The 27,555-nt window shown below is 30.9% G+C and overlaps 1 protein-coding gene and 1 long non-coding RNA gene across 3 annotated transcripts in view; one reads left to right on the forward strand and one right to left on the reverse strand.

Annotated features, from left to right (window-relative positions):
- The window catches only part of LOC118185249 (caskin-2-like), a 658,017-nt gene extending 638,967 nt beyond the window's left edge, over positions 1 to 19,050 (forward strand). For both annotated transcript variants that reach the window (XM_085825792.1, XM_085825793.1), the window contains 5 exons: positions 215 to 352; positions 4,780 to 4,997; positions 10,251 to 11,160; positions 13,856 to 13,937; positions 16,707 to 19,050. In XM_085825792.1, coding sequence (XP_085681918.1) covers positions 215 to 352; positions 4,780 to 4,997; positions 10,251 to 11,160; positions 13,856 to 13,937; positions 16,707 to 16,809 — 1,451 coding nt within the window. In that variant the 3' untranslated portion in view covers positions 16,810 to 19,050. The remainder of the gene's footprint in view (positions 1 to 214; positions 353 to 4,779; positions 4,998 to 10,250; positions 11,161 to 13,855; positions 13,938 to 16,706) is intronic.
- LOC146995179 (uncharacterized) overlaps positions 14,674 to 27,555 on the reverse strand; it is a 95,817-nt gene continuing 82,935 nt past the window's right edge. Inside the window, exon 3 of the long non-coding RNA XR_015043607.1 lies at positions 14,674 to 14,804. This is a non-coding gene — a long non-coding RNA (uncharacterized LOC146995179). The remainder of the gene's footprint in view (positions 14,805 to 27,555) is intronic.

Consider the following 27,555-nt stretch of genomic DNA (forward strand, 5'->3'; position numbering starts at 1 on the left):
AAAGTCACTGAACACTGGTAGATTGACCACACGAGTGAACTTGCATCTTGCAATTTTTGTGGTTTCCCTAATATAAGATGTAAATGAGAGCCTGTGCTCAGTGAAAACATCTAATTTTCTGTTTTTATGTAATATGGAATCATTTACATTTATTTAACTACTAATTTTATATGAAACTTAATGTTTTCTCCTTATTATTATTATTTCTGCTTAGGTCACCAGAAGAAAATTACTTTAGCAATCAAGAGAGTAAAAGATATTTCCAATGGCATTAAACGTTCTAGCCATATACCAGAATCAAATGAAATAACTGGTAGCTGTTTAAATACACTTTCACGGCCAACTACTTTAAGTAAGTTTCTGTAAATTTCCTTGTTTACTTTTATTTTGTGCCTTTGTGCTGTTTTATTTTTAAGAAGATTATGAAAATCTTTGAAAGTTTTAATGGCACTTATTTATTAATATATAGCCTGGCATTTTGATGTTTTAAATACATACATACATCATTGTTCTACAAAATGTTTTAAATTCTAGAAAAATATGATTTTAATCGAATAGCTCTCCATCGTTCTGTTTAGCTCTCTACTGGTGTATTAGAATGTTGAAAAAGAATTTTTTTAGCTGCATCCTTATACTTATTCATAACATTGATGTTTGAGTAACTAGAAGGACAATTTAAGTTATTAAAAAAATCATACAATAGTTTCTTGGCTAATTATAAGGATCTATCTGGAGGTGCAGTATTTCATTAGAATGCTATTTTTTTAATAAAAGATGAAAATGATCATAAATAGAACCCACCAGGACTGCTGTCTGGTGCAATCTCTGCAGATCCAAAATCTTGCTGCCTGGTGCCTTTTGCCATCCCTCTTTTTTGCAGTGGGATTCTTTTCTAAAATTTAAAAACAAAACAAACAAAAAAAATGGCATTTCCTAATTCTGCTTACCAGCGCGACCACATTGGCTCTGGTGCCAGCCCTGAACCCAACCTATTAAAAGAAGTCTTTTGGTATATCAGTTGTTATCTGCACCAGCTGAAGAAAGCACCATATAATTGCTGAGCTTGAAACATTTATTAACCATGCTTATTTGATGTTACTTTATTGCTGTTATCATGCAGTTTTACCAGGAGTTACTTTATTGGGTTCTCACCACACTATACCATTTATTTGACTGAACTGAAATTGTCTGATCTGGTTATATGTTTCTAAATTCATACATGGATTATCAGTGTTTGTACACACTTTACTTTATTGCTGTTATCATTTACTTATTTACCATGGATTACTTTATTGGACTTTCACCACAGTAGGGCCATTTGTTTGACTAAAATGAAAGTGTAAGTGTCTGATCAGCTTATATGTTTCTAAATTTATGCATGGATCATCAGTGTTTGCACACTCAGGCCAGATACCAAAGTCTTACAAGTTTTCAGCTTGTATTAGTAATACTCACTTAGATCTACAACTCTGGAAGCTTAAATTATGTATTAAGCATTGAATTGGTCTAATAACCCTTATAACTTAGCGAACACTTACAACAAAATGTGATGGCTGTGAAGCCATAATTAATGCTGTCCTCACATACTTTCTCCAATGAACTTCAAGTTTAGTTAAAATTTTCTTGTTCATCATTATATGCCTTTGTTACTCTAATACTAAAACTCAGTATTTACGGAATTTTAGAAATACAGTGATTTAATTTGTTGTCTGGTTAAGATTTTTCATTCAGGATATCTTTTATAACTAAATGATGCTCTTGCTTAATTCATATAATTGCACAGTAACTGAAGATTGTTCCTATGCAAACAGGAAAGACAGTGATATTGCATCAGCGAACAGTTACATGTGTTTTCTTAGTCTCTGTATTTGTATATACTGATAAATGAATTTTTCTGTTAACACATTCTGTACTGTAGACAACTTTAGCCATTTAATTAATTTTTGTGGTGTGAAAGATTAACCTTCTGACTGCTCAATATTTTTATCAGAATTGCTTCAAAAATCGCATATTTTTATTGCGTATTTCAAATCTATATGTGTTTGAGAGTTAAAATATGTAGCACATTTTTGTGATCAAGATTTTTTTAATAACAGGCTTTCATAAAAATCAATTTTAAGAGTAATCATATAAGGACAAACATTCTGAAAAAAAATCTTAGTTAAATTGTGATTTACTTAATGGAATACAAGTGTGTATTAATGGAAATATTCAATATTTACACAAATTACACTAGAAGTTAAATTTAGTGTGGTAAATTTCAAAACAAAGTTTCCTACTTTGTCCTACTTCGCACCAAATTTATGCTTCTTTGCAAGTTCTCCCCTCCCCAATCTCAGAGTGTTCCCCCCTCTCTTTTTAATGGATTGGGAGGCATGTGGCTTGCAAAAGGATAAGCTGTCAATTTTAAAAAAATGGAACTAGATCTTCCTGGTGTACCACATGTATCTCCAATTGAATATTTTTGGATACTTTTCTCAATCATTTGCATACAGAGCTTCAGAAGCTTTTTTAATTTTTGCAGTGGGTTTTTCTTTTTTGTAAAGTAATAGGCATTCCACAGAGATTGTGGAGGTCTAAACATTTTGGATGGTTACTGAATCATTTTCAGATTCATCACTATCAAGAGATGAGTTCAAGAAATAATAATCTGTTTTGCTATTACTATCTTCAAAATAATTAAACATCACTTTCAGTATCAGAAATATCATAAGGAACATATGCTCTATCATGCGCTGAATGTTTCGTCCAAGCCATATTCTCATTATAAAAAAGGAAAACAATAACAGTGAAAGTACTTGCAAAAACAGTTAATGAACTCCATGCTAATATGAAAATTTAGGCAATAATATTGCCATCTGCAGATCAAAACATGACTAAAAGTCTAAATATTATCAAAAATGTCTTATCAATGATTAGAAAAGCAAGATGCACTTTTAAATAGAGTAGAAAATTGCATACCTCAAAAAATAATAAGATGAGTGATTTATTACTTTCATGCTGCATGTGAAAATCATGGTAAAGGCATTTAGGAGGCTAATGACCTTAGTCATTTAGTTATAGTTGCTCTTTTTTATTTATTTGAATGCATCCATGTCAAGAATATGGTTACCTGATTATCTAATTGTTCTTTTAAAACAGAAGATAATGCAGTGAATAATTTTCATTTTGTATTCTAAATTATTTGGCATCCTGAAAATAGTTGCTAGTAGAATGTAAAGGTTCTTATATTGAATAATAAATATGAAAACAAAATGTATTCCATTGTAGCAATATGCAGGAGAGGAATATTTTTGTACTGAAATGTTTGCAGAAGTTTGTTTTTGCTGAGCTGGAGATAATGTTTCATTTTCCTTTTATTTTTAGCGAATGTGTCCTGGAAGTTTGTGTTTTGATTTGCTGATATTTTGTTTAATATAACTGACCTGTTTTTCTTTATTTTTAAGATTGTGAAAGCTTTTCTTTGTACATATGTAATAATCTTGTAAAACTTTAAATGTAAAATTAAATATATCTTCATGGAGAACTGTCAGAAATGTTACAGAGGTGTTTAAAATGTAGTAAAGCGAAACTGAGAGTAGAGAAATGAGAGTGAAAGAAGGCTCAGTAGGATGATGAAGGCTTTAGGAACTGTTGTACTTTGAGTGAGGGTGTTTAAATAAACAGAGTGAGCAGTCTTATAAAAAATGATTGTGTTAACCTAGATGGATTAATTATTAGATTGAATGAAATGGGATACTGTTTTTAGAGTGAGCTAAGTTAGTAGGATTGATGAATGTTGAGTTCTATATAGTATCAGCTGTTTATCTTTTCATACTGAATAAAATTACCACCAATTTCAATTTTGTTACACAGAGTGGGATATATATCAAAAAAAAAAAAAAAAAAGTACAAGAATTATTTTTAAAAAATAGAGAAATGTAATCTTAAGATATACTCTCTTTTCCTTATGAAGATCAATTTAAGCATTATTTAAAACTTAGGAGAAAATTATCAGCATTTCTTTAAAATCTTCCTTTAGTGTTTATTTATACATACAACAGTGTAAAAGTATTCGTGTTATGTAATATTCATATGTATCTAAATTTATATGAAACACTACAAATAATTTTACAGAGACTTTGTGTATATTTATTTACAAACTTGGAAGAATGTGCATATATGGTTTTTTTGTTTGGGCTTATCAAGTACAGATGTATATTCCTAATGGTTAATGAAAAATTTATAGATGTCACATTTTAATTTTTTATGCTAATTTGTATTCTGTGCTGAACTAGATTTCAATTAGTCAGTTTTTAATTTTAGTAAATGTATTGTTTATTTTATAAATCAAATTAAATTTAGTAAATTTAGCGTATTTTGCATGCTTTAATTTTTGTTTTTTTCATAATGATAACATCTCAGCATGTTATCTTAGCACTTTAAAACAATGTATAGCTGTAATAAGTTTCACGGTTATTTCATTATGCTGTTAAGCAACTGTGTGAGCAGCATGACCATTTTTATTTACCCAGTCGTGAAATTTTCTGCAACTAATTATATATTAATTTGTTATTTAAAATATTTTGTTTTCTTATAGTCTTCTATGATATAAATATTACCCTAATGAACTGAAGATTATGAAAACAATAAAATGAGTAATTATATAATTCTAGATTATGATTTTAAGTATAGTTCATTAAAGTTTCCAAAAGCTGTGCCACTCAGAGAGTTAAAAGATGTGCTCATTTGCTATGAAATATGTGTCTTGTAAGTAAAATGTTATATTTATTTTTGCAGGTAATGTGCCTCCTTATTCGTATCATAGTCAAGAAATAGCCATCACAACTACACGTTCGAGAATGTCACCATCTTCAAATGATGGCAGCTTAGAATTTAAAACATTCCAACAGTCTCCACCCAAAGATGATCTATTTCAACATTATATCAGCAGTCATGACTGCAATTCTCCGTCCCACCATAGCAACCTATATCAGCCAAATGTAGTTACCATTCAGGTATTTGCTGAATTATAAAGTTTTAAGATCCAGTTTTGTGTTAACATGACTTTTTATTTTCTTGAAAAATATTGTATTGAACAAAGGAAGTTCCTGTGGAGCTATTATATAGAGTAGTATTTTATGAAAATGTTTAAGTGTAAGTTATTATTTTTATCTTATTTATATAAACCATTATTTTTATTTGTGTATGAAAATATTCTCTGCATAAGCATTTCTTATATTAAAAACATAATGGTGTCATACATATATTCACAGAATCGTCCCCCTCATTCTCTTTCACTCTTTCCTAACTATTCCACTTTAAGTGGCTTTTAATTTTGGTGTGTTTTAAAGTTGCTCTTTATTTTAACATGTATTTAAGATTTTCAACTTACTTTTGGTTAAGAACTTGAATGCTCAAAACTGGAGTTCAGTCTTGTTCTTGCCAGTTGCCATACTTTTGGTCTGTTGATTCAGCTCTTCTTTCTTTAGACCCTGGTTATTTTCAGTGCTTTTATGCATAATCTTTTTCTTATTTGTAAGATATTGTCCAATTACTTTATGGGTTTGTCTTATAGCTTGGAGATATCTGATACCACCTGAAGAGTGAATATCTCGTACATGTTTTAGAATGGCTGGAAAATTATCACCAGCGTACATATATCATGATCACTAACATGCACATTTACACAACAACAAAAACAAAAACCATTTTAAAGTCTAGGAATAGAGAATATAATACTAAATAAAAAGAAGGAGGTGTGCCATAAATGCAGTGTTTTCCTTCCTAACTGAGATTCTTGCATGTTGCTTTCGAACATCTGCTGCCTAGAGAATCACACCATTGCCATACATTGATTGACTCTGTATTAACATTGGCTGTGGTCACTATCCTTTGAGTAGTTGTAAAGCCTTCTGACCTAAACAATCAGTGAAGTCCCAATGTTGCCATCTTAGTGGATTTAAACTAATGATTTAAAATCTGAAAATGGCCAAAATCCAGAATTGCCAATGCCCTGATGATTTCAGATCCCAAACTTTGTACTGTATTAGTTCATAATAAATATTTAGTTCTTCAAAAGCAAATATTTTGTTTGCCATCTGCGAAATAATTTATTTTCACTCTGTAGGCGCCATGATTAAGAGTTTTATTTTTTTCTGTGATATTGTGCAGAAAAAAGTCATCACTACCCATCCTTTTTTAACTTCACTATAAACTTTATTGTTTTTGTTAAAAGAAAGTCATTTTTTAGCATAAAAAAGCATAATAATTTAATATCATAAAATAAACCAACCTGGAACTTTTCTCCTCCTTAATTATCACCTCGAGGTATGCTAAAGAATATCACTATAATTATTATTAATTTCTTCTAACAAATTTTTAAATTTGTGATGTTCATTTCTTGTCAACCAATAAAATTTGCTTTATTTATTACAACTTCCATTGTGACATCTAATTCAGGCATAGAGATCATATTTTTGTTTACTAAATAAATAAATCTATTTTCTGATTCCATCATTAATGAATACCCATCTTTGGAGTCAGAAGTTTCTTTATTACAATATAATTCTTTTCTAGAAATGTACTAATAATATCATGAAAACCTTTGTCGCTGGTCTGATTTTTCAAGGAAAAATTTCAAAATGTCTTCATGAATTAAATTTTGCTCATTACAATATCTAATGAAACTGGAGCACTGTAATCTTAGTGCACTGTAATCTAATGAAACTGGAGCACTGTAATCTTGTGTTGGTGCTAGAATTAAATGTCAAACTAAAATATGATCTATGTAATATATGTATATATGTGATCTATATAATACTGAAATATGATCTTCTGTAATTTGATCAGAAATGTGTATTGCAATATTTCCAATGTTCCTATTATGAGTAGAATCAGAGAGCTGTATTTTTTTAATTTACGAAGTTATTTTATTATTATCACTAAATTTATCAAATAATGCCTAAGAAGCTTTGACGAAGCAGTCTTTCATTACTTCTGCATCAGTAAATGGTTTCATATGCTTGCCTAGTATGTATCAAATGTCGCATTATGATTTTGTATAGATCTAATAATAAAAATTTCAAGTTGGCGTCATGGGAAAACCACACCAAATGCATGTGGCAGCCAACGTGTTAAATATGTTTATTTTGCACCTTAATTTTTTTTTCAGCATTTACTCCCCAATTAGTGACTTCTGACATTATACAATTGACAATAATCATTTTACTTAATAAAATTCATTTTTAGTGTGGCAAATTTCAAAGCAGGGATCTACACGCAGTCTTATGCTACAATCCTCACATTTGTAATAGATCATTTGCCTTGTAGGAAGATTACATTAGTGTGAAGAAACGAGGCATCACCATTGCACTTTCTTAGAACTTTCATTTGAAGAAAGTACTCGCTATCTATCACTGAAAGCAGTTAAATTTAGGTTTTCTTTCTGCAGAACCAAAATCTCACCAATTTTCATTTTGTGTGGAAAATAATTTTCAGTCATTTCTTTCCTTCTCTTCATTACAGTCCCACAAGTATAGGCTCTCCAAGTCTGATTTCATCCACCACTGATGCAGACATGAAAAAGCTATCAATATATAAGTAGTATTCTTGACCAGAATGCTCTTCAAGTAGGGATATAACAGTTGTTTCTCCATTTAACAGTTGTATAATCTTAAAATTTCTTTTCCTGTATAAACAACGTGTTACTGTATAAACAAAAAGTTACAGGTCTAATCTAATTTAGAATTTTGTTAAAAATTTTGAAAGCTTTGACTCTTTAATGCTCAAAACAGAAACATTTCACATGCACAAGGTATAATTCTCTATTAGAAATTAGACTGCAAACCCAAATGTCAAATGCTCTAGCAATAAATAATAATAATAAGTTTATCTCCCATAATATTTATCATAAATACCATAGTGCATAATATCCTATAACATTCATTAAAAAATATAGCGCTGTCAGGACATAGAGAGCTGTCGAGTTCAGATAGATATAGATAGAGAGAGATATATAGAGAGCTGTCAGGAGTTCAGAACATACCTTTTGCCTTATATTTATGTAATCAAAATCCAAGTGTGTGTGACTCATCTTTGACTCATTTTGAGTAGAAGATACATGTAGGAAGTCAAATCTACATGTATCTCAAATCATACTGGTATATAACACCATGTTGTGCTAGGAATATTATTTTCTGAAATGTTCCAAAACTCTGACATGAATGAATGACTGGCAGGGATGAACGAGAAAACATTCCATCACACTGCCATGCCAGGAAGAAAGTGAGAGCACAAATCAGGTCAGGTAAATGCTGAAAATATCACGAAAATGCGACTTGACCAGCTCGTTAAAATAATGCATCTTGAGCACAATCTCATAGAAAATTTATCAGATAAGTTGTCTAAGAGAAATCTGAGGTGATGGGAAGAAAAGTCTGTTAAATGTCCCAAAAGAGAGTTCATCTTACAAAGAAGTAAAAATTTGAAATTCTACTCCAGAAATCATGTCAATGATATTAAGGGCAAGGAAATACTTTTCCTGGATGGTTTTAATCTTAATCTTCTTGCTTTTTTAATAGAGCCAGTAACTGCACTTTATGCTGGCTGGTCTTCTGACAGTAAATGATTATCATAGTAGCATGTTGATATTGGTGCTGCCATCTGTCGACCACATTTTAAACTAAAAGTAATACCTAGTGTGTTTCAAATGATTTTTCTTCATTATCTTTCCCCTTTCTTTGAAGATAGTTGTGCATCATTGCAGCAATATTTCTGTGGTAAACTTTTCAAAGAATCATAAATGATTTTTTTAATCAAGCCAAGAAGGCATTTACTTTCAGGCTTTCCATATTTAAAATTTAGAAAATATTTTGTCATTTTTTATGCTTTAGCTATTGGTAGTAAATAAAATATCCATTTTTGATCATTAGATTAATGTAGCCAACATCAGCTTAGTTTTCATTCAAAGTTGTAGCATTTGTAATTTTAGATATTTCCATCAGGTCTGTCTTACATAAAATTTTGGTGTAAAGTGTTGAACTCTTTCTTTCTTTTTTCCCTTCCCACCTTTTAAGAATCCAATTTTATTTTATTTTCTTAAAAAATTATGTTCTGCTTATACATTTTGAGAGAGCAGTAGTTTAGTTTTATTCGTGTAATTTAAATATAAATAAACATTCGTTGAAGTATAATTTCATATTTGGGTTTTTAAAGGGAATAATGGGTACTAATTTTCACTCATTCATCTGCCAAAATAGCTGTATGTATTAGTGTTTATTAAATTAATTTATGAACCATTAGAATGTCATAATTAGCTTGTTCAATGTAGACAAACAAGAAAGTCTGCTAAAAATTTATATATATATATATTTTTATAGAAACTTCTATGAGATTAAAGAAAATTTTATGCTATTACTATTGTTCATATCAATCAATAGATATATATCTTTCTTCATTCTCAAAATATTTCATTCATTATTGCCCTGTAGCAAAATTTAAATGTTTATTGAAATTTTACTTTATATAATTTATTTATCAGGGTGTGTTTTTATCACATAGTAAGTTGAGGTATTTTTTATAAGTTTAAAATTAAAAATAGTTTGTCTATGAAGAATAGTTATCAATAAATAACTTAAATTAAATTTCAATCTCATGTGCATTGTAAAAGAAAAGTACAGTAACCAAATTAAAAAAAAGATTTGATTGAGAAGAGATTTGATTGTTGTTATTTTAGTTTTTTAAAAATGCCTACTTACTTTACTTTTCTCTTCCTCCCCCCTTGCCCATCCATCTTTTACTTTAGGGAACCCAGGTAAAAATAAATTTTTTCAGGTTTTTAATACAAATTTCATTTATATTAACTTTTCTTAAATGAAATACAGAAGAAATTCATGTCATAATAATCTATTTTTGCTCATAAGTCAGCTGTTTTATTGCTTTATATTCTCGCTAGAAGTTGCTTAAAAGATCTAGAACATCTCTTGGAGGAGTACGAGCTTAAACTAATTATTTTTTCAGTATTTTTCTTTGATCATTATTAAATATTTATTTAATTCATTAGTCTTTTCAAAATTTCAAATCATATAACATCACCCCTTTATAATAAGGAATTTTTTTTACCTGTTGAAAATTTACATTTCATGAATCTGTAAAGTTTTAAATATTTAAGTAGATTTTTAAGCTGTGATATCCTTCATATCTTTATATTTAAATATTGTAACATGTTTTTATACATTAATCTCGATTCTGATGGATGTGTTATTGCACAGGTTCGGTCAACTAGCCGAGGCCGGTCTCTTGAGAGCTTGGACATGGATGACTCTGTTTCTACTGTGATGAATCCACCATATTATGCAAACTCTGATTGCTGGTATGACACTGTTAGTGCTTGGAGGCATAATGGATATGATACAGATAGTGAGCTTAGTGTTCATGATCATTATTCTTCCTATGAATCTGGTGGCACGGCCACACTCAACAGACCAAAGGGAATGGTTAAACCAAGACCTGTAGCTAAAATCACAGCAAAAAGTAGACAGTCAGATCCTGAAATAAATTATGACATTGATGATGATCCAAAAAGTCTTAAAATAGCTAACCAAGTAATTGACAGTTGGTCTCCTCAACATACTTGGTCCAATATGAACTCTTCTCAACTTTATGGAACATTAAGGGGGAAGCGTAATCCTCCACCTCCTCCAAAAAGAACAAATTCAATCAAAAATGAACGCAGTATTGAAGCAATGAAAGATGAAGCATTTGCTACATGTGTCAAAGGATTGGCATCACGTTTTGTAATGGGTAGTACAGAACTTCCCCCACCTCCTACAGATTCTGAGAGGTCTGTATCTCCAGCACTTACTGAAGACTTTCCTCCACCACCTTCCCCACTGTCTTCTGTTATGGACCTAACAGACTCTTCTTCATTATCCAAAGAGGATAATGTTTGTGCCAAAGATTTACCTGGCGAATCCCCACGTTCTAAGTTCCGACAGAGAAGGAAAGACTCTGCTGATTCTAACATTTCAACTTCCAGTACAGAATCTAATTCTTTACCATTTGCTAATGAAAATGTAGGGACTATCAAGCAACGAGCTATAAAAACTGCAACTAGTGAGAGTTCACCTGCTGCTTCCCCTTCATCTACTCTCAGGAAGTCTAGCTTACCATCAAGTCAAGGTACAATTTTTTGTTTAAATCTGTTATTTTCATAGGCAAATTGCTATTATTAGATATATTTTTTATTTGAGTTTGGAAATGTTAAGTAAGTCATATTAAATTTTATATTTCTGCATTAGCATAAAGTTTAGGCAATATTTGCTACCCAGTATTATTATGAATATCTGCCGTTGAATAAAAGTCTTCCACATTTACTTTAAAACAGATTACTTCTTTGAAAATTATACATATTGCATATGCTATGCAGTCTCTAAACTTTATGCAACCATAATCATAGGATCGAATAAAGAAAGACACTGAAAAATAATAGAGTTGTTTCTCCAATGTTTATCATTTGATGAAGTAGAATTTCATATATTTAATCACGAGCTCGATTAAATTTAAATCTTCTGTGTGCTTCTTTATTTGCAAGCATAATATTTGTATGATGGCTTTTGTAATTTTGGCCAAAGACTGAAACCCTGTATAACCAAATTTCAGTTAACTGGAATTCTGCTTAACCAAAATTATGGGAAAAAGTAACATTGAACCAATGAGTGTGAAATTCATCTGAATTAATGAAATACACATTTTTGCATAACTATTTGTTTCTGCATTTTACTACCAAAAGTAGTTATTACATTTTATTTGATTACATTTTACCCAAAATATCTCTGCTCCAACTAGTTCAGATAGATAAGGTTATGATATATTAAAAAGTAAGATTAAAAGATAAATAGGGCTGTATTAAATTTTTTCATCAGGGAAATCTTCACTTTCATTATCGAGGTTTAATATTGGCTTTATATTCTGAATTAAAATGACAGATTCTGAGAAATATTTAAAGGCATGTTTATTCTGAGAATTAGTTTGTTAATAAATTAAAACTTGATTTGCAAATTTTGCAAATATCATTTTGTGAGTTGTTTCAATTGTATCTATGTTACCTGAGATATTGTGCATTCTGTGCATGTAGTTCATTCATAAGCTGATAAGAAACATTAGAAAATTATAAGTAAGAAGACAATTTAAAATGTGTTTCCCCCCCTCCCCCCTATACTAAAGAGGTAGGAAAATTAAAAATACCGAAGATTTTCTCCTAAAAAATTCAGGGAAATTAAAAGAGACGCATAACCTTTTAAAATAACATAACATTCATGCTCTAAATTGAAACCAGTGAACTGGTATAATTCCTTAAATAGTAACTAATAAAAATTTCTCATCTTCAAAGGAATTTACCTTAATCTTTGTTCTTCTTTGTTCTAAAATTTATTATAATGAAATTTTATTGCTAGAAATCTTAAATGCAGCAATCTTTCCTGAGAGAGACCATTTACAGTTTTATGTTATTTTAGATTTCAATGTAGCTATTCTCCTTAGAGAAATAAAGTTATTAATTATCAGGTTTCATTTAAGTTCTCAAGAATATTCATCATTTTCAGAAGTGTTTGTGTATGGGAAATAATTGCCATAAGAAGTGTGATTGTAGTTATAGCATTTACCAATATTAACTGCATTAATTTAACCCTAACTATCAGATTTAATGCTAAAGAGAATTTTTGGAAGTGGTTCGTTTAGCTATTTTATCACTTTGAATATTACCTAGGGTACATCACAGTAGAGAACCAAATATTGTACCTGCGAGGGTGGTAGGGAGACACAGTACAATAAACCAGGTGATAGGAAGCTGTTTTGCAGTGGGCTATCAAATTTCATTATCTATCCAGTGAAAAAGAAATTACATAACACAGATTATTGCAATATATCAAATAAAAATCATGCTTTATGCATTGTAAGTGCATTTTCAGAATCTTATTACTTTCCCAAATTACTTATTGTTAGTAATATAATACCATTTCTAAGGATTTTTGAACCATGTGGTAAGAAATAGAGCAGTGAGAAAGATACATACTGTGTACTATTAAATTCTTGCTATATATTAATTTGATATTAAGGAACCAAGTTTTATTTGAGAATGGAGCTCACATGCTTGTTTTCAGAATTGCTTAGTTCTGCTAGTAGTATTAACCTTGATACTATTCACTTAGCTCTACTAACTTACTACTTAACTATATTCCACTTAGTTGTACTAACCACTGTATAGAATGGTTTTTAACTAATGTTTATAATTTTTGTTGCAGTATTAAATTTCGTAAATTTCATATTAGGTGCAGTAAATTTCTTAGAAATGGCATCATTTCAAAAAGCAATTATTATTAGTTCTTTGTTTAACAGAATGGTGCATTAAACAAGTCCTGTCGTAACTGGAAACTATTAAAATAACAGCTTCTGTTATTGGTGTCACAATTCTGATGAATAAAAAGAATCCTTGTGCGTCATCATATTTATAGCATCAAATAATTTTGATTTCAGTTCTCATTTGGGGAGCAGCAAGTTAATTTTTTTTTAAATGCTGTTACACAGTATGTGAATTTTGTGAATATTGATACATGTGAATGATTTATTTATTTTGTTAATGCCTAATTTTAGTTTCTATAATAGGTTCTTTTGAGGAATATCAAGAAATTTGTGTCTGTATAGAATTTAAAACTTTGTAATATTGGTTGTACACTTAATGAGCAATTTTTAGAGGGCTAGGAGTGTTAAAAAATTTAGAATTTCCAAAGTTTGTCAGATATTAATAATTGTGCCTTATATATGCAGAATTATATTGGTGGCTTCTGAGATAAAATTAAAATTCTGAACTAATTTGCAGCTCCTGTGCAAAGCATGGCTGGTAAAAGGAGTAGTGGAACAGAAAAAACGGTTAAAGAAAGTGGAAGTCGTGCCATGGAACAGTGAGTAATTTGTTTATTTTGCTTATGAAAAGTTACTAGCTTATAAAAAAAATTATTTGTTTTCTGAATCATTCCACATCCTGTGTATTTAAGTTTCCATCTCTATGTTTAGTTTTTAAAGTAAATATACACAGTGAATTACTATAATTTTATCTGATGGGTAATCAAATATGTTTGCTTGAATTCTGAGTATTCAAATGGCTATTTTGACTTGTTATTTTAATAGAGCATTTATTAAGGATCCCCCTCCCAGTTTTTTACAATTAAGCTGAGAAAGTATAGAAAAGCAAATTGAAGTAGATTCTTTAAAAGAATGGAAAATGTAAAACTTGAGTGCATTATGTTAAGTGTAGTGTAACACGTGTGGTAATCTGTTCTCCCCCCCCCCCAAATCGTACGGCAGACTTAGGCATGACTGCCATTAGTCTGTGACGTGCAACCCAATATAATTCAGAAGCATTAGAAAAAGTACAATAATTTTTGACACGAAGTCAAATACAGAACAAGTGACCAAATAGTCACTGCACATGTCATCAGTATCACATAATGGGCAAGATGAAGAGTCTGCTAATCCAAATCTGTGTAGGTGTTTCATGAGGATGCCGACAGGATAGAATGTTCTGCTATCAATCATGCAAAGTAACTTCATTAGGAAAGGAGGTTTTTTTTTCCCTAAAGCCAATTTACTGATTAATTGAAACTTTTAGAATTTTAATAATAACATAATCATTTAATAATATTGTTCAGACTTCATTTAATAGATCAGTATTATTGAGACATTTAAAGTTTTTTTAAATCAGACAGATAAAGCCATATATTCAAACTAAGTTCTATTATTCATGGGTTCAAGCAGTTCCATTGTGCATTCTGGAAAAAAGAAAAAGAAAATTAATGATTGTTCTGAAATTGTTAATTGATATTTTCAATTACATGCTTATTAGTACATGATGGTCACCTTAACTTAGCTGAAATATTGGCTGTCATTGGCTAGACTAATACTGTTAATTAGCTTCAGCTGCATACAGATCAGCTTATGCAATAGTATATTAGGATAGGTTAGTATGTAAGCTCATCAGCCTGCTTGTTAGAGACCTAACAACTTGAGAACTAGAAAAAATTTGATCATATAGAGACCCACAGAGTTTATAAGATGCTAAGTATTTATTTTATGAACTGGAGAGAATGTAATACACGTTGTCATCCAATGAAAATGATTTTTTTAGAGTCGTTTTACTCTGGCATGGCTTCTCATTGGACAGATGCCTTTCATTAGGAAATATGATAGTTATAAGAGATATGTCTATGTATTCACCATTAGGCAGATTCAGTTTATTATTGATTCTTTTTTTTAATGCTTCTCTTCACTGAACTTGGTTGGACAAAGTAATATCTTCAAACTTTCATTTCCTTTTTGAAGCACTTTATTTGTAAAATTTTTACATGTTCTTTTCCTTGAATTTTTAATTTTTATAGCAAATAACATTTTACATAACATATTTTTGAAAGATTTCTGTGACTTATTATTTAATAAAATTTTTCTCTAAATTTCATTCCAAATGATCCCAGACCCACATATCCTTAGGATTCCATCACTGACTAATGAATATGGAACCCAAAGAACCTTAAGTTTTTAAGTGTGTGTACCTGTATGTAGTGACCTGTAAGACAAAGCTATACCTGTAAGACAAAGCTATAAAAGTTACATGTAAGACAAAGCTATAAAAGTTAGTCCGCATAAAAAATAGTGAAATTTATTTTGGAAATAGACTTCCAAAAACAGTGTCTAACTTTTACTCTAAAGACTTTTTTTGCCAGTGTGTGTTTCAGTTGCTTGTTGGAAGAGAAACTTTTCAAAGTTTGAGCTGATTAAAAGCTATCTTCAATCAACAATCAGCTAAGTAAGACTTTGACAGTTTTGCCATCCTTTCCATTCAGAATGTAGTAGCTAAAAACATTAATTTTGATAAATCTATAAAAAATGTTTCAGAGGCTTGCACACAGGGGAAAAAAAAAATCTGCTTTCATTATTGACAGAAGAGGAAACCCTTTTTTTAAAATCATCAAAAATGGCAGATTAGCTTTCTTAAATAAGTTTTTATACTTGATGTACGTTGTGTTTTCTTTAATCTTAAGAATTTTGTTTTCAAAACCATTTTAACTATTAAATTTTAATTAAATGAAAGTAAATTACGTATTCATCTTGACATTTTGTATGGTGATGATCCTAATAAGGAGGAGCCAGGGAGATTTCTGCTTTGGACTTTGATACCTGAAGGTGTGTCGCTACATCCAACACTTGATTAACAAAATAACAGATTGTAGTTCTACTTTGTCCATTACTTACACATATTCTTTCTACTTCACTAGATCTGGATGCTTTTTGTCTGTCATGTCACACATATTAATACAATAGAAGTCATCAGCATTAACAAAAGATGAATCTGGGCACAGATTACAGCTGCCCACATAGCAGTATATCAAAATGTCATCCAAAATTCCTTTAATGTAGCTTTGCTATATAGCAGTGGTTATTGTAACTGGTGACTAGCCACATTTAATACTGATCATAATAACTTTCATTTGTAAGCACACTTGAAATTTTAATGAATTCATATTTATATTATAATGTATAAAAGAAATTTAGTCGTGTTGTGTACTTTGTCCTTAATATTATTATAGTTTTAATTCCCAGCAATGTAAATTATTACCAGTACATCATTTCATTTTATGAAAAATCAGATTAATAAATGTTCTTGTTTATTCTTTCAGCTCTTCAGGTGCCACTGATGTGATAGTTGACATAGAGAATATGTTGGCTAATTTATCAACTCAACTTGATGCCATGTTGGAATATCAACTCAATGAGGGTTGAAGAAACTAGCTCAGAACTCTGTCCAGAAGCTTAACCGAACAACTGTTTTTATTGAAATTTTGGTGTCAGCATTTTTGTCCTGGCACATAGTGAACTCTTTTTGAATTCTAGCAACTGTAGCTGGCTGCAGTGATTGCTGTTTAATTCCTGTCCCCTTTTACCCTCTGTGTAGTTTGTAGACCCAAAGACTTGTTAATATTTTGGATCAGTTTCATTTTGGATAGAATTTTTAAGCAAAACTGCTGTTGATTGTCTAACTGAACTATTTTCATATCAAGAAAAATAGTAGAATGATTTTTCAGATATATGGAAAATACATTTTGGAAGTAGTTTTTGATTTTTTGCTTAAATATAAACTTTTTTTTTTTTTTTCCCCAGTTACCTTAAAATAAGCACAATGTTAGTTCCCCCCAGTTGTCTTTAATTAATTTATTTTACAGTTCTGTGTTCAATTCACTTGCTTTACAGTAATATTTTATGATGCCATTGTAATTGGGTTTATGTTTATGTATATGAAGCATTCATATTTATTGAAGTGTTATATTTTTAAAAAATTTTTGTCATGAATTACCAGGTAGGAAAATGCTCGTATGAATACATAAAAAAATAAACTATGAATATGTCTTTTTTTTCCACCTGAGTTATTAGAAAATTTAATTTTAAATGAAAAAGTCTAAAATTATATCTGCCAATAGTTAACAAAAAGGTATCTTAAGTGAAAACGTATTTGAAAAGTATTAAAACTCGAAATTTAATATTTTTTATTATTTTTTAATGTTAATCATTTTTATTAAATGTATATGAATTAAGCAGAATACAAATGATTTTTTTTAAATCGTTGGTTATATGTAAACTTGGAGTTCAGTGCAATTTCAGCAAATGGTTTTGAATATAGTTAAATTTTCATGCAACAATTACTTTCTTTTTGGTATTCATAATATATATTATAATTTAATATTAATTTTTGAAATTCTAGTATTGTGAAGTTCACATATCTAAACAACCCTATTGTTGTTTCTTAATGGAGCAGTTTCAGTTATAGAAGATATCCAGAATTTAAATTTATGTTTTTTTAAGCTTCTGAAAAAGACAGATGGAAAGAAGAAAAACGTTGTAGATAAAAGTGTGATTATTTATATATTCACACATGTTTATTTCATATGCAAGCAAATAAGCTTGTCAAAAATATTGGGCTTTTAGAGAAAAGGGGACATCCTATGTAGATTAAAAATTAATAGAATGGTATTTCATTTTCTTTTGCTTTGGAATGAGAGGAAAGAGAATTAATGATTTTTTTAAACCCGTCCTCCAATTTTGAGTAATACAACCTCTCCTTCTGTTATAATTTAATGATTAAATGATGTATGTCATGAGATAGAATTTTCAAAAACCTTTATTTCGAGTTCTATAACTTTGCATTCATAATGATCATCATTCAAGATAATCTATTTTATCTGAGTAGTTCTTCAGAGAGATAAATGGCAACAATAATGAAACAAAGATGTCATCTAAGATGTTTAAAATATATGTATACTATACTATTTTGAATTTCTTTTTAAAAAATTAAGTGTCAAAGAGGGTTTTTAAAGTATTCATCAAAATTATGTCATGATTTATGTTCAATGTATTATATGTTGACATTGTGATTAAATCAAACTTTATTTTCATAAAATTAATTTTTTTGTGGGGGGGGATGTAACTGATATAATATGACTCCATTTTAATCATTGCTGAATTGACTTTAAGAGCATTTTCTTACTAGATATATATAGTTTGCATTTAGTTTTTATATGAACATTTGCTTCAAAATAAATAGAGTATTGAATATACAGAATACTGCATCAGACATGAAATTAGTATTATTTTCTTGTTCACTAATTCTGCTTTATGTTTTGTAATTTCAATTGACTGTTTTGTACCTCTAGGAGAAGTGTGATTAAGATTGACTGTTGTTTGTTGTATGTGATGGCAGTACTTCAGGTCAGAATTTGAAGTAGGTCATTCAGAGTTGCTAGATATTGTTCTCGACAATCTTTGTGTTTTTTAACACGAAGTTATCACAATGTGAAGATGGATCATCCCTTTTTGCAGTTTTCTAAAAATAATTATGCTTGGCCCTTGCAGAAACAGTAGAGGTCTAAAGCATTTGTTTTTCATGTTTCCTTTTGGATGGAAGATTTAATTATGTAAAAGAAAAGCTATGAAATAAATAAAGAAGTAGCATTACTGTTGTTCATTTTACTTTATTTTTTCCATGTTTACTTATTCAAACTGTTTTGAACAACATTTATTAGCTTGATTTTTATAATTATTTATTTTATTGTTTGTTTTTATAAACTTCCATTTATTAGGATAACATTTGAATCATTAAAGAACAAAAAAATATTTTAAATAATAAGTTACTCCAACTTGGTATTCTCAAACTGGTGGCCTGAGAATACCATTTCAATTGTGTATTTGTTGCAAAGGAAAGATTTTAATTATTTCAAGATTTGTGTCCAAATTTATGTTGTCTTCATTACTATCAACAACATGAATAATGCACCAGAAAAATATGCAAATAAGCTAATTAATTTACAATCTGAGGTAAATCTCATTCAAAGACCTGAAGATACAGATTTTATTAACTTTAATTTATAAAAAAATACATACACTCAGTTGCAAATTTTTACACTAAGAATAATCACTGTGTTTAGGAATACAGTTATAGGTGAATAGCTTTTTTTTTGCAATTAAAAATTATGAGAAAAGACTCCAATTGACTTATAAGCATGTTCAATCTGTGATAAAGATAATAAAAAAAAAAAAGGATCTAGTGATTTCTTTTCCGTAAAATCAGAATTTAAGCAGCATCAAGTATTGAGCTTTGTTTAGAATTATTTTTAATGAATTTCAGTAAAAATTTAATATTTAACAGTCAGTATATTTGAATTATGCAGTGTAATAAACAAAAATGTTTTGCAAGAACCAAACTTCAGATTTCAGTTAAAAAATAAATATAAATTTGATTTATTTATTTATTTTTATTATTATTTTTTACTTTGCAATATTATTATTATTGTTGTTTATATATGTTTTGATAAATATTTAGTAAGTGAAATTTAAACTTTATGTAAAATACTTTTTTATTTTGTTTAAAAAAAGTGCCTCATCAAATGTTTTCAGATTATGTATTTGGCCTAGGCACAACTAAGTTCAAGACCACTTCACTAAGTGATAGACAATCTCATGACCCAATAAAAGCAGTCATATTTCTGAGAGGGTTAATTGAAAAAGAAAATAGTTTTCTAGTGTTGAAAATTGATAAGACAGTACTAGATGAAATTAATTAATGAAGCAACATTTCTAAATTGGTTTATTTTATCTGTATATTTTAAAAAATACACGAATGTGTAATCAAATTTTAGAAGTTAATTCTGGAATTGATTCAAAATTTTCTTATTTTTATTTTGAACTTCTGTGCAAGTTCCTGGATTTGAAGACAGGTGTTTTCTATGCCTTTGCTGTAAAAAGAATAACAGGTTTTTATTTCAAAAGTAGACTTAGTTAAATAAGTCTTTCTTAAACCTAACCTTTCTTACGTAGTCCAGTCTTAAGAACAACTTCAGAAAGATGAATAAATATTCTTTTGCAAAATAAATTTTCTCTGACTTTGGTGAAAAGTATTAAATTATGAAAGTGTTACAGAAGAACTAATTTTGCAGGTTATTACTTTATTTTAATAGTACTGACAGATTATTGATGATGATATATATTTTCACACAAAAAAATGTAGAGATGATGCTGTTTCCATTCATTTTATTCTTATCATGTGTATCATAACCATGAGCACAAATGCTTGCACAATTCAGACCTATATATTTATGCAATAGGTGAATAGGCATGATTCCTATGAGAAAGAGACTTTTTAATGCCCAAAATCAGACATAACTGTTTTTATTATACAAAATGTAAATATTTCTTTTCTGGCAAAATGGCAAAATAGGATTTTTTTTTGGGGGGGGTTACCTAAGCTAAAGATAGTCATTTATCTTACCTAATTAAAATTCGGCACAAATAAAGTGCATTGTTTAAAAACTGTGTGTTTCTTAGTAACATTTTGCAATAAGATTTTTTAATGTTTATCCCATTGGTAACATTTCTTATGCTTTTTAATATGTACCTATTACATATTATAAATTTCTAGCTTTACTCGTGGTTGATATTGTTTGCATAAAAAATAAAATCTAACAGTAAAGACAAAATTTAATTGTAAAGTATAGATTGCAGTGATATTATATTTATACACACACAAGCATTAATTTTATTGGGCCAATGATTTACTTTAATGAAGTTTGAAAAATCTAAATCTAAAAATGAAATTCTTTAGAAAGCTAATGTTTTCAGCATATAAATCACAGTTATTTCATCTACATATAAAATTAGAATTAACTCATCATGAGATGTTTCCATTTTGTAAACATACTTATCTGATTATTAAGGTTACAATCCAAAATTTTTGATTTTTTTGTCTAATTTTTCATACCATTGCCTTCCACTTTGCTGAAACTATAGAGAGACTTTTGCAAAGCATACATATAGTCAGGATTATTTTGGTTTTCAAAACCTTTAACATATTCCATGAAAATTCCTTCTTTTAATCCATTAACATAAACCATTACAAAATCTAGTTGATACAGAGTAAAGTCTTATTCAGCACTGTATGCAGTTATGGTCCTTACAGAGCTTGCTCTGGCTACTGAAGCAAAAGTTTCATTGAAGTCAATTTTAGGTTCCTGTGCTCTGGCAACTAATGAAACTTTTCTCTGAACTTTTCCATATGTATTCAATTTTTTTTCTAAGAACCCAGAAGCATCTTGTTACCTTTTTGTTTTTTGTGTTGGTAGTTTTAATAATTTTCAAGCATCATTTTTAACAGGTGCTTCATATTCACTTTGCATAGCTTTATGCAAATCATCAGCATAATTTTCCATTTTATGCTTCTTCTGCTGTCAGATTTTTATCTTCTGCCTCAGCAATTTGCGTTTTTGATTCCTTGTTAAAAGAGAAGTATTTCGAGAATTTTATTTCCGTTACTGCTAGGGAAAACGAAACAGGAACGTGGAAAGACGGTCCTTTTGGATTTTTTCCATTTATTCTAAGACACAATCAACAGAATAAAGTTCCAATTATAATACTATTTCAAATATAAATATTGTAATACTATTTCGAATTTTCTTCACAACTACTGTAAGTGTTGCTAACTGCGAGAAGAGTTTCCTAAATAAAAATCGTTAGAAAGTGTTTTAGAACTATAAATGTTATTTTGAATGTAAGAAATCTTTCTATCTTCTTTTCTAATCTATAATGTCTACTTTAGAGCAACTGGAGCAATCAAAGAGATTTCTACGATGTCACTGATGGTTTTGAGAACCAAAAAAGCAAATAATGTAATTGTATTTCCCTATGACATTTTGACATTTATTTCAGTTATTTATTTGTAGGCGATATCAAGCGGTAAATTCGGCAAAATTAGAGACTGCCTCTTGCGACAAGATCTAGCTATGCTACTGAAGACGCATATGTGTACAAGTCACAAGATAAAGTAGCAGCTGGTTTTGCTAACCTGCCTGCACATTCAGTGTTAATCAGTAACACCGTGGGCTTGAATGCAATCTAATCTACAGTGGTGGCCAAAATTGTGGACACTTTTGGAAATTTTTATGTTTTTGAACTTTGTATGCTTATAGAAAATGTTACGTTTCGCAAAATGCAAACTTGTATATATCATTTTAAAGAGAATTCATTACTGAATTCAATACAAAACACAAAATTCAATTATTTGCAATACAAAGAAAGTTATATGTACTTTAATATAAATAAAAAACACAGTTATGAAGTGGTTTGTAATGTCTAGCTTTCCTGGCTAATCACTGTTCTTTTTCTGAGAACCAATCAAATGTTAGTAACTGCCAGTAGAAGCTGGCATCATGTTTACACTTGAAACAATTCATTATTTTACTTTGTTCTGTAGAAGGAGGACCTGTTCTTATACACTGCAATTACAAGTAGGAATTTTTGTAAAAAATTTTAATATTTAGTGAAGAAGCAATGACATCAAATAAAAGAGTAGATTGGACATCTAGAAAAAGATGTAATATTGTGTTACGAGAAAGTGGTCCTTCCTATGCTGAAATTGCAAGACCGGTGGGTGGTTCAGTGACTACATCTGGAGTCCGAAAGTTTTGTTTGCGATATCAGGAGACAAATTAAATAAAAAACAAAGAAGGAAAAGGCCGAAAAAGGTGCACCACATCTATTGATGACAGAAGAATAAAAAGACTATGTCTCCAAGATAGAAAAATGTCATCAGCGGCCATCAGAAGTGATCTGAATGATGCTGGTGTTTCTGTCAGTTCAAGAACAATCAGGAGAAGATTAACAGATGTTGGACTGAGAGATAGAATTCCACAAAAAAGGCCTTATCTTAATTTTCAGCAACGAAAAAAAAAAGACTACAGTGGGCAAAGGAACACATTCATTGGACAGATGATCAGTGGTCACAAGTTATATGGATTGATGAAACTAAGATATCGTTATTCGGTAGTGATGGGCGAAAATATGTAAGACGTAGAATAGGAGAAGAGCTACATCCTGACTGCATTCAAGCAACTGTGAAGAACCCAGTTAGTGTTATGATTTGGTCATGCATGTCAGCAGATGGTATTGGTCGCCTTCATGTCATCGATGGGACACTGAATGCCAGAAAATACATTGACACTATTCTAGAATCAAAACTTCTACCTTCCATCAGAGATCTCTTTTCCAACAATGCTTCATTTATTTTTCAACAGGATTCTGCTAGTTGCCACACAGCCAAAATATCGAAAGAATGGTTTCGTACAAAGAACATTAAATTGTTGTCATGGCCAGGAAACGGTCCTGACCTCAATCCTATCGAAAATTTGTGACACCGTTTGAAAACTCTTGTCCGAGTGAGGAGCCCATCAAGTAACAGGGAACTAATTGAGGTTATAATTGTTTCCTGGCATCATGTAATAACGAAAGAAGAGCTTAAAACTCTTGCCAGCTCATTGAAACGTCGATGTGAAGCTGTAATCAAAAATAAAGGGTACCCTACTAAGTACTAATAACTCACTGCAATCATCAGTATCTAATAACTATTATCGTTTAACTTTATTGTATTGCAAATAATTGAATTTTGTGTTTTGTATTGAATTCAGTAATAAATTCTCTTTAAAATGATATATACAAGTTTGCATTTTGCGAAACGTAACATTTTCTATAAGCATACAAAGTTCAAAAACATAAAAATTTCCAAAAGTGTCCACAATTTTGGCCACCACTGTATATTTCAGGAAATTGATCGGTCTATATTTTCAGGAAATTCGGAAAGCTCTTTCATAATTTGGTTTTTTCAATGATTTCTAATCACAAGTCTGATATCGCAGCTAGAGAAGATGCAGAGTCTACCAAAATCCATGTCATTTTCGCAAAATCTTTTCACTTTTAGGTATACAGCTCTCTAACGTTTCATTGTAATTAGTTATCTAACTGTCCAAGCAGCTGTTTATGTGCTCTGAGCCATTTAATGTCGTTTCTAAGTGTTCATTTTTCAACAATACTGATCATTACAATTTTTCTTGCAATTTATGACAAAAAAGTGAGAAGCTGAGTGAGATTTTAAACAATACGATTCTGGGTTAATAATAATAGCCATCTAATTCTAAATAACTTCTATCTTATCTTTATTTTATTTTATATCTTTTTTTAAGACAGTTATTTTGGTTTCCAAGTTTTATAATTAATTTTTCCAGCAGTTGAATTTACTGCTTGAACAAACTAAAAAATACGTTTAAAGCTATCTGCTTCTCTTGCCAAGTACACTGGTGTGCAAAAATTAAGGACGAAGTTGAAAAATTAGCATATCAGCTGAACGAAGAGGCAGAGCGGACAGAAAGACCAATCAGGAGATTAAGTAAGCACATGCGGTAGCACATACGCACGTACGGTAGCACATGCGCACGTACGGTAGCACATGCGCAGATATGCAGGTAGACGTAATGGGGGAGTGTCTGAGTAGTATAAAGCATGTTGTCGGTGTAAGATCAGTATTTCTGGCAAAGAGATTGCACGCCGTATAACAGTTAAAATCACACCGAGTTGCTGCCTCAGCTAGAAATGGCGAATAATCAATCTGTTAGACGACATCTGGATGCTTTTACCCGAGGCCGAATCATTGGGAAGTTGGAGGAAGGCCGCAGTGTGACAAGTGTGGCTGCAGAGATCGGAATTGCTCACAGCATCGTTTCACGACTTTGGAGACAATTTCAAACTACAGGAACAGCTATCCGGGGGTTTAGTAGTGGTCGTCCACGAGGAACCACACCCGCAGATGACCGGTATATTGCCTTACAGGCCAGAAGAAACAGGCGACAGACAGCGGGAGAAATCGCTAGACACACGACACAGGCGACTGGACGACAGATATCGCGTTTTACCGTGGCCAGAAGACTGCACGGTGGTGGTCTGTTTGCACGACGCCCTGTACGGTGTGTACCTCTAACGCCTGCCCATCGGAGAAGGCGTTCTCTGTGGTGCCGGGAACACCGGAATTGGAGAGACAATGAATGGGGACGAGTACTCTTTACAGATGAGAGCAGATTCAGTCTGAGTAGCGATTCTCATCGCATACTCATCTGGAGAGAGCGGGGAAGCCGCAATCATCCCTCGAACATCATTGAAAGCGACAGGTATGGAGGTGGCGGTGTTCTCGTTTGGGGAGACATCATGCTTGGTAGTCGTACAGACCTTCACATCTTCGACGCAGGTTCAGTCAACGGGACCTGTTATTGTAACGAGATTCTTCTTCCATATGTGCGTCTTTTTAGAGGCGCTATGTGTTCGCAGTTCCTTTTCATGGACGATAAATGCACCATGCCATCGCACAGTAGCTGCCGAACAGCTCTTAGAGAGTGAGGATATTGAACGTATGGATTGGCCGGCACGATCTCCGGATCTCAATCCCATCGAGCATGTATGGGATTTTCTAGGCAGACGCTTGGCAGCTCGTACCTTACCACCAGTAACGATTCCGGAGCTTCGATTGGCGCTGCAAGACGAATGGGCAGCAATGCCTCAACAACTCATTGACACCCTCATTCTCAGCATGGGCAGACGCTGTGAAACCTGCCTAGAGGGGAGATCATATCCCCCAAGGTTCTTTAATATACTAAGGTTAGGCCAGGAACGGAAAAAGCGTGCCATTGGTTGCTGGTAGTGACGTCACCCGGGAGACAAGACGCATCGGCCGACGCGTCTGCTACATGATTTTGGTAATGGAAAAAATGTAAACTAAAGCAAAATGATCATTTTATATGTGGTAGATATACCGGAAATACCGGGTATATACTTTCCGATTAAGTATTTTGTTAGAGAAAATGTTTATTTTATGCACAGAATTCGTACGAATGCTGAAAATAATTGTAAACATTAAATTCTTTTCGTAAAGGAAAGCATTAGAAAATGAAAAAGGATATTTAAGTTAATTAAGGGAAATAAATATTGTAAAACAAGGTATTTTTCAATATTTTTTCGTAGTATTGTTTGCACTAAATAAATCTTGTTGAACAGAACACATGATGGCATAACTGCTAAGACCATGGTAAAAACATAATCAAAAAGTATTATTCTATTTATTTTCATTGCTCATGCACTTTCCATGAGAAATATATGATCGTGATTTTCAGTTTAAATTACATATCTCAAGCAAAAATATATATAAAAAGATTTGACTTAACAAATTCATATTTAAATACCATAAAATTCTACAAATTTCTTAATATCCGTCATTATACTTTTAAATAGTATACTTATCACATTCTTTTTAAAGTGAAAAGTCACTTCATACTGATTCACTTCAGATTTTAGCAGAAGTGCGTATATTTTCAGTATAATCTAAAAGTACTCTTATAATCTCTTACACTCCCAAGATTTCTATATAACATTTATCCTGACGTGATTATTTGCTATAGTAAATAATCTTCGATATTGGTATCCTATTCTTCCTTTCATACATTAAAAATGGAACAATTAAAATACATTTTCTTACACATATACGCACAATAATAATAATAATAAACTTGCCTTACATCTTAGTTTCGGCCCACCAGCGGCCGAGCGGTAAAGTCGCTGAACACTGGGTAGTTCGGTTCGAATCCCGCGAACGGGCTGGCTGCATGGGTGTTTTCGTGGTTTTCCTCATGCGTAACGTGTATACGAGCCAGTTTCCCTGAGAAAGTCCTCCACGAAGGCATCACACCTATTACGCAGATAGCCCTAGTGTGCTTTGCCATAATTAAATACACCACCACATCTTAATTTCAATTCAGTCTGTACACAAATTCAATATTTTTAATCACTAATGTATTTTTATTAGCTTGTTTCTTAAAATACTTTTGTTATACTCGAAATATGTGTTCAATATTGAATTATTTTTCTTTCTCTTATAATTAAAAACAAGTTATATGGAATCAAAATTAAAACATATGCAGCAGTTAAATAACACTGAACAGAATATCTTACTTTCTCTTTCGCTATTTGTATTCTAGCATTATACACAGATTTGTTTTCCTTTAGGTTCAAGCATGTGTAAGTTATATCAATTAAATTACATCACACATACCTGTATGCATCAGTTAAATAACACTGAAGGAAATATGTCACTCACTCATTCGATGTTTGCAG

Source organism: Stegodyphus dumicola, chromosome 10, assembly GCF_044657685.1.
Source record: "Stegodyphus dumicola isolate Sdum_Otavi_A_Nest chromosome 10, ASM4465768v1".
Lineage (NCBI taxonomy): Eukaryota > Metazoa > Arthropoda > Arachnida > Araneae > Eresidae > Stegodyphus > Stegodyphus dumicola.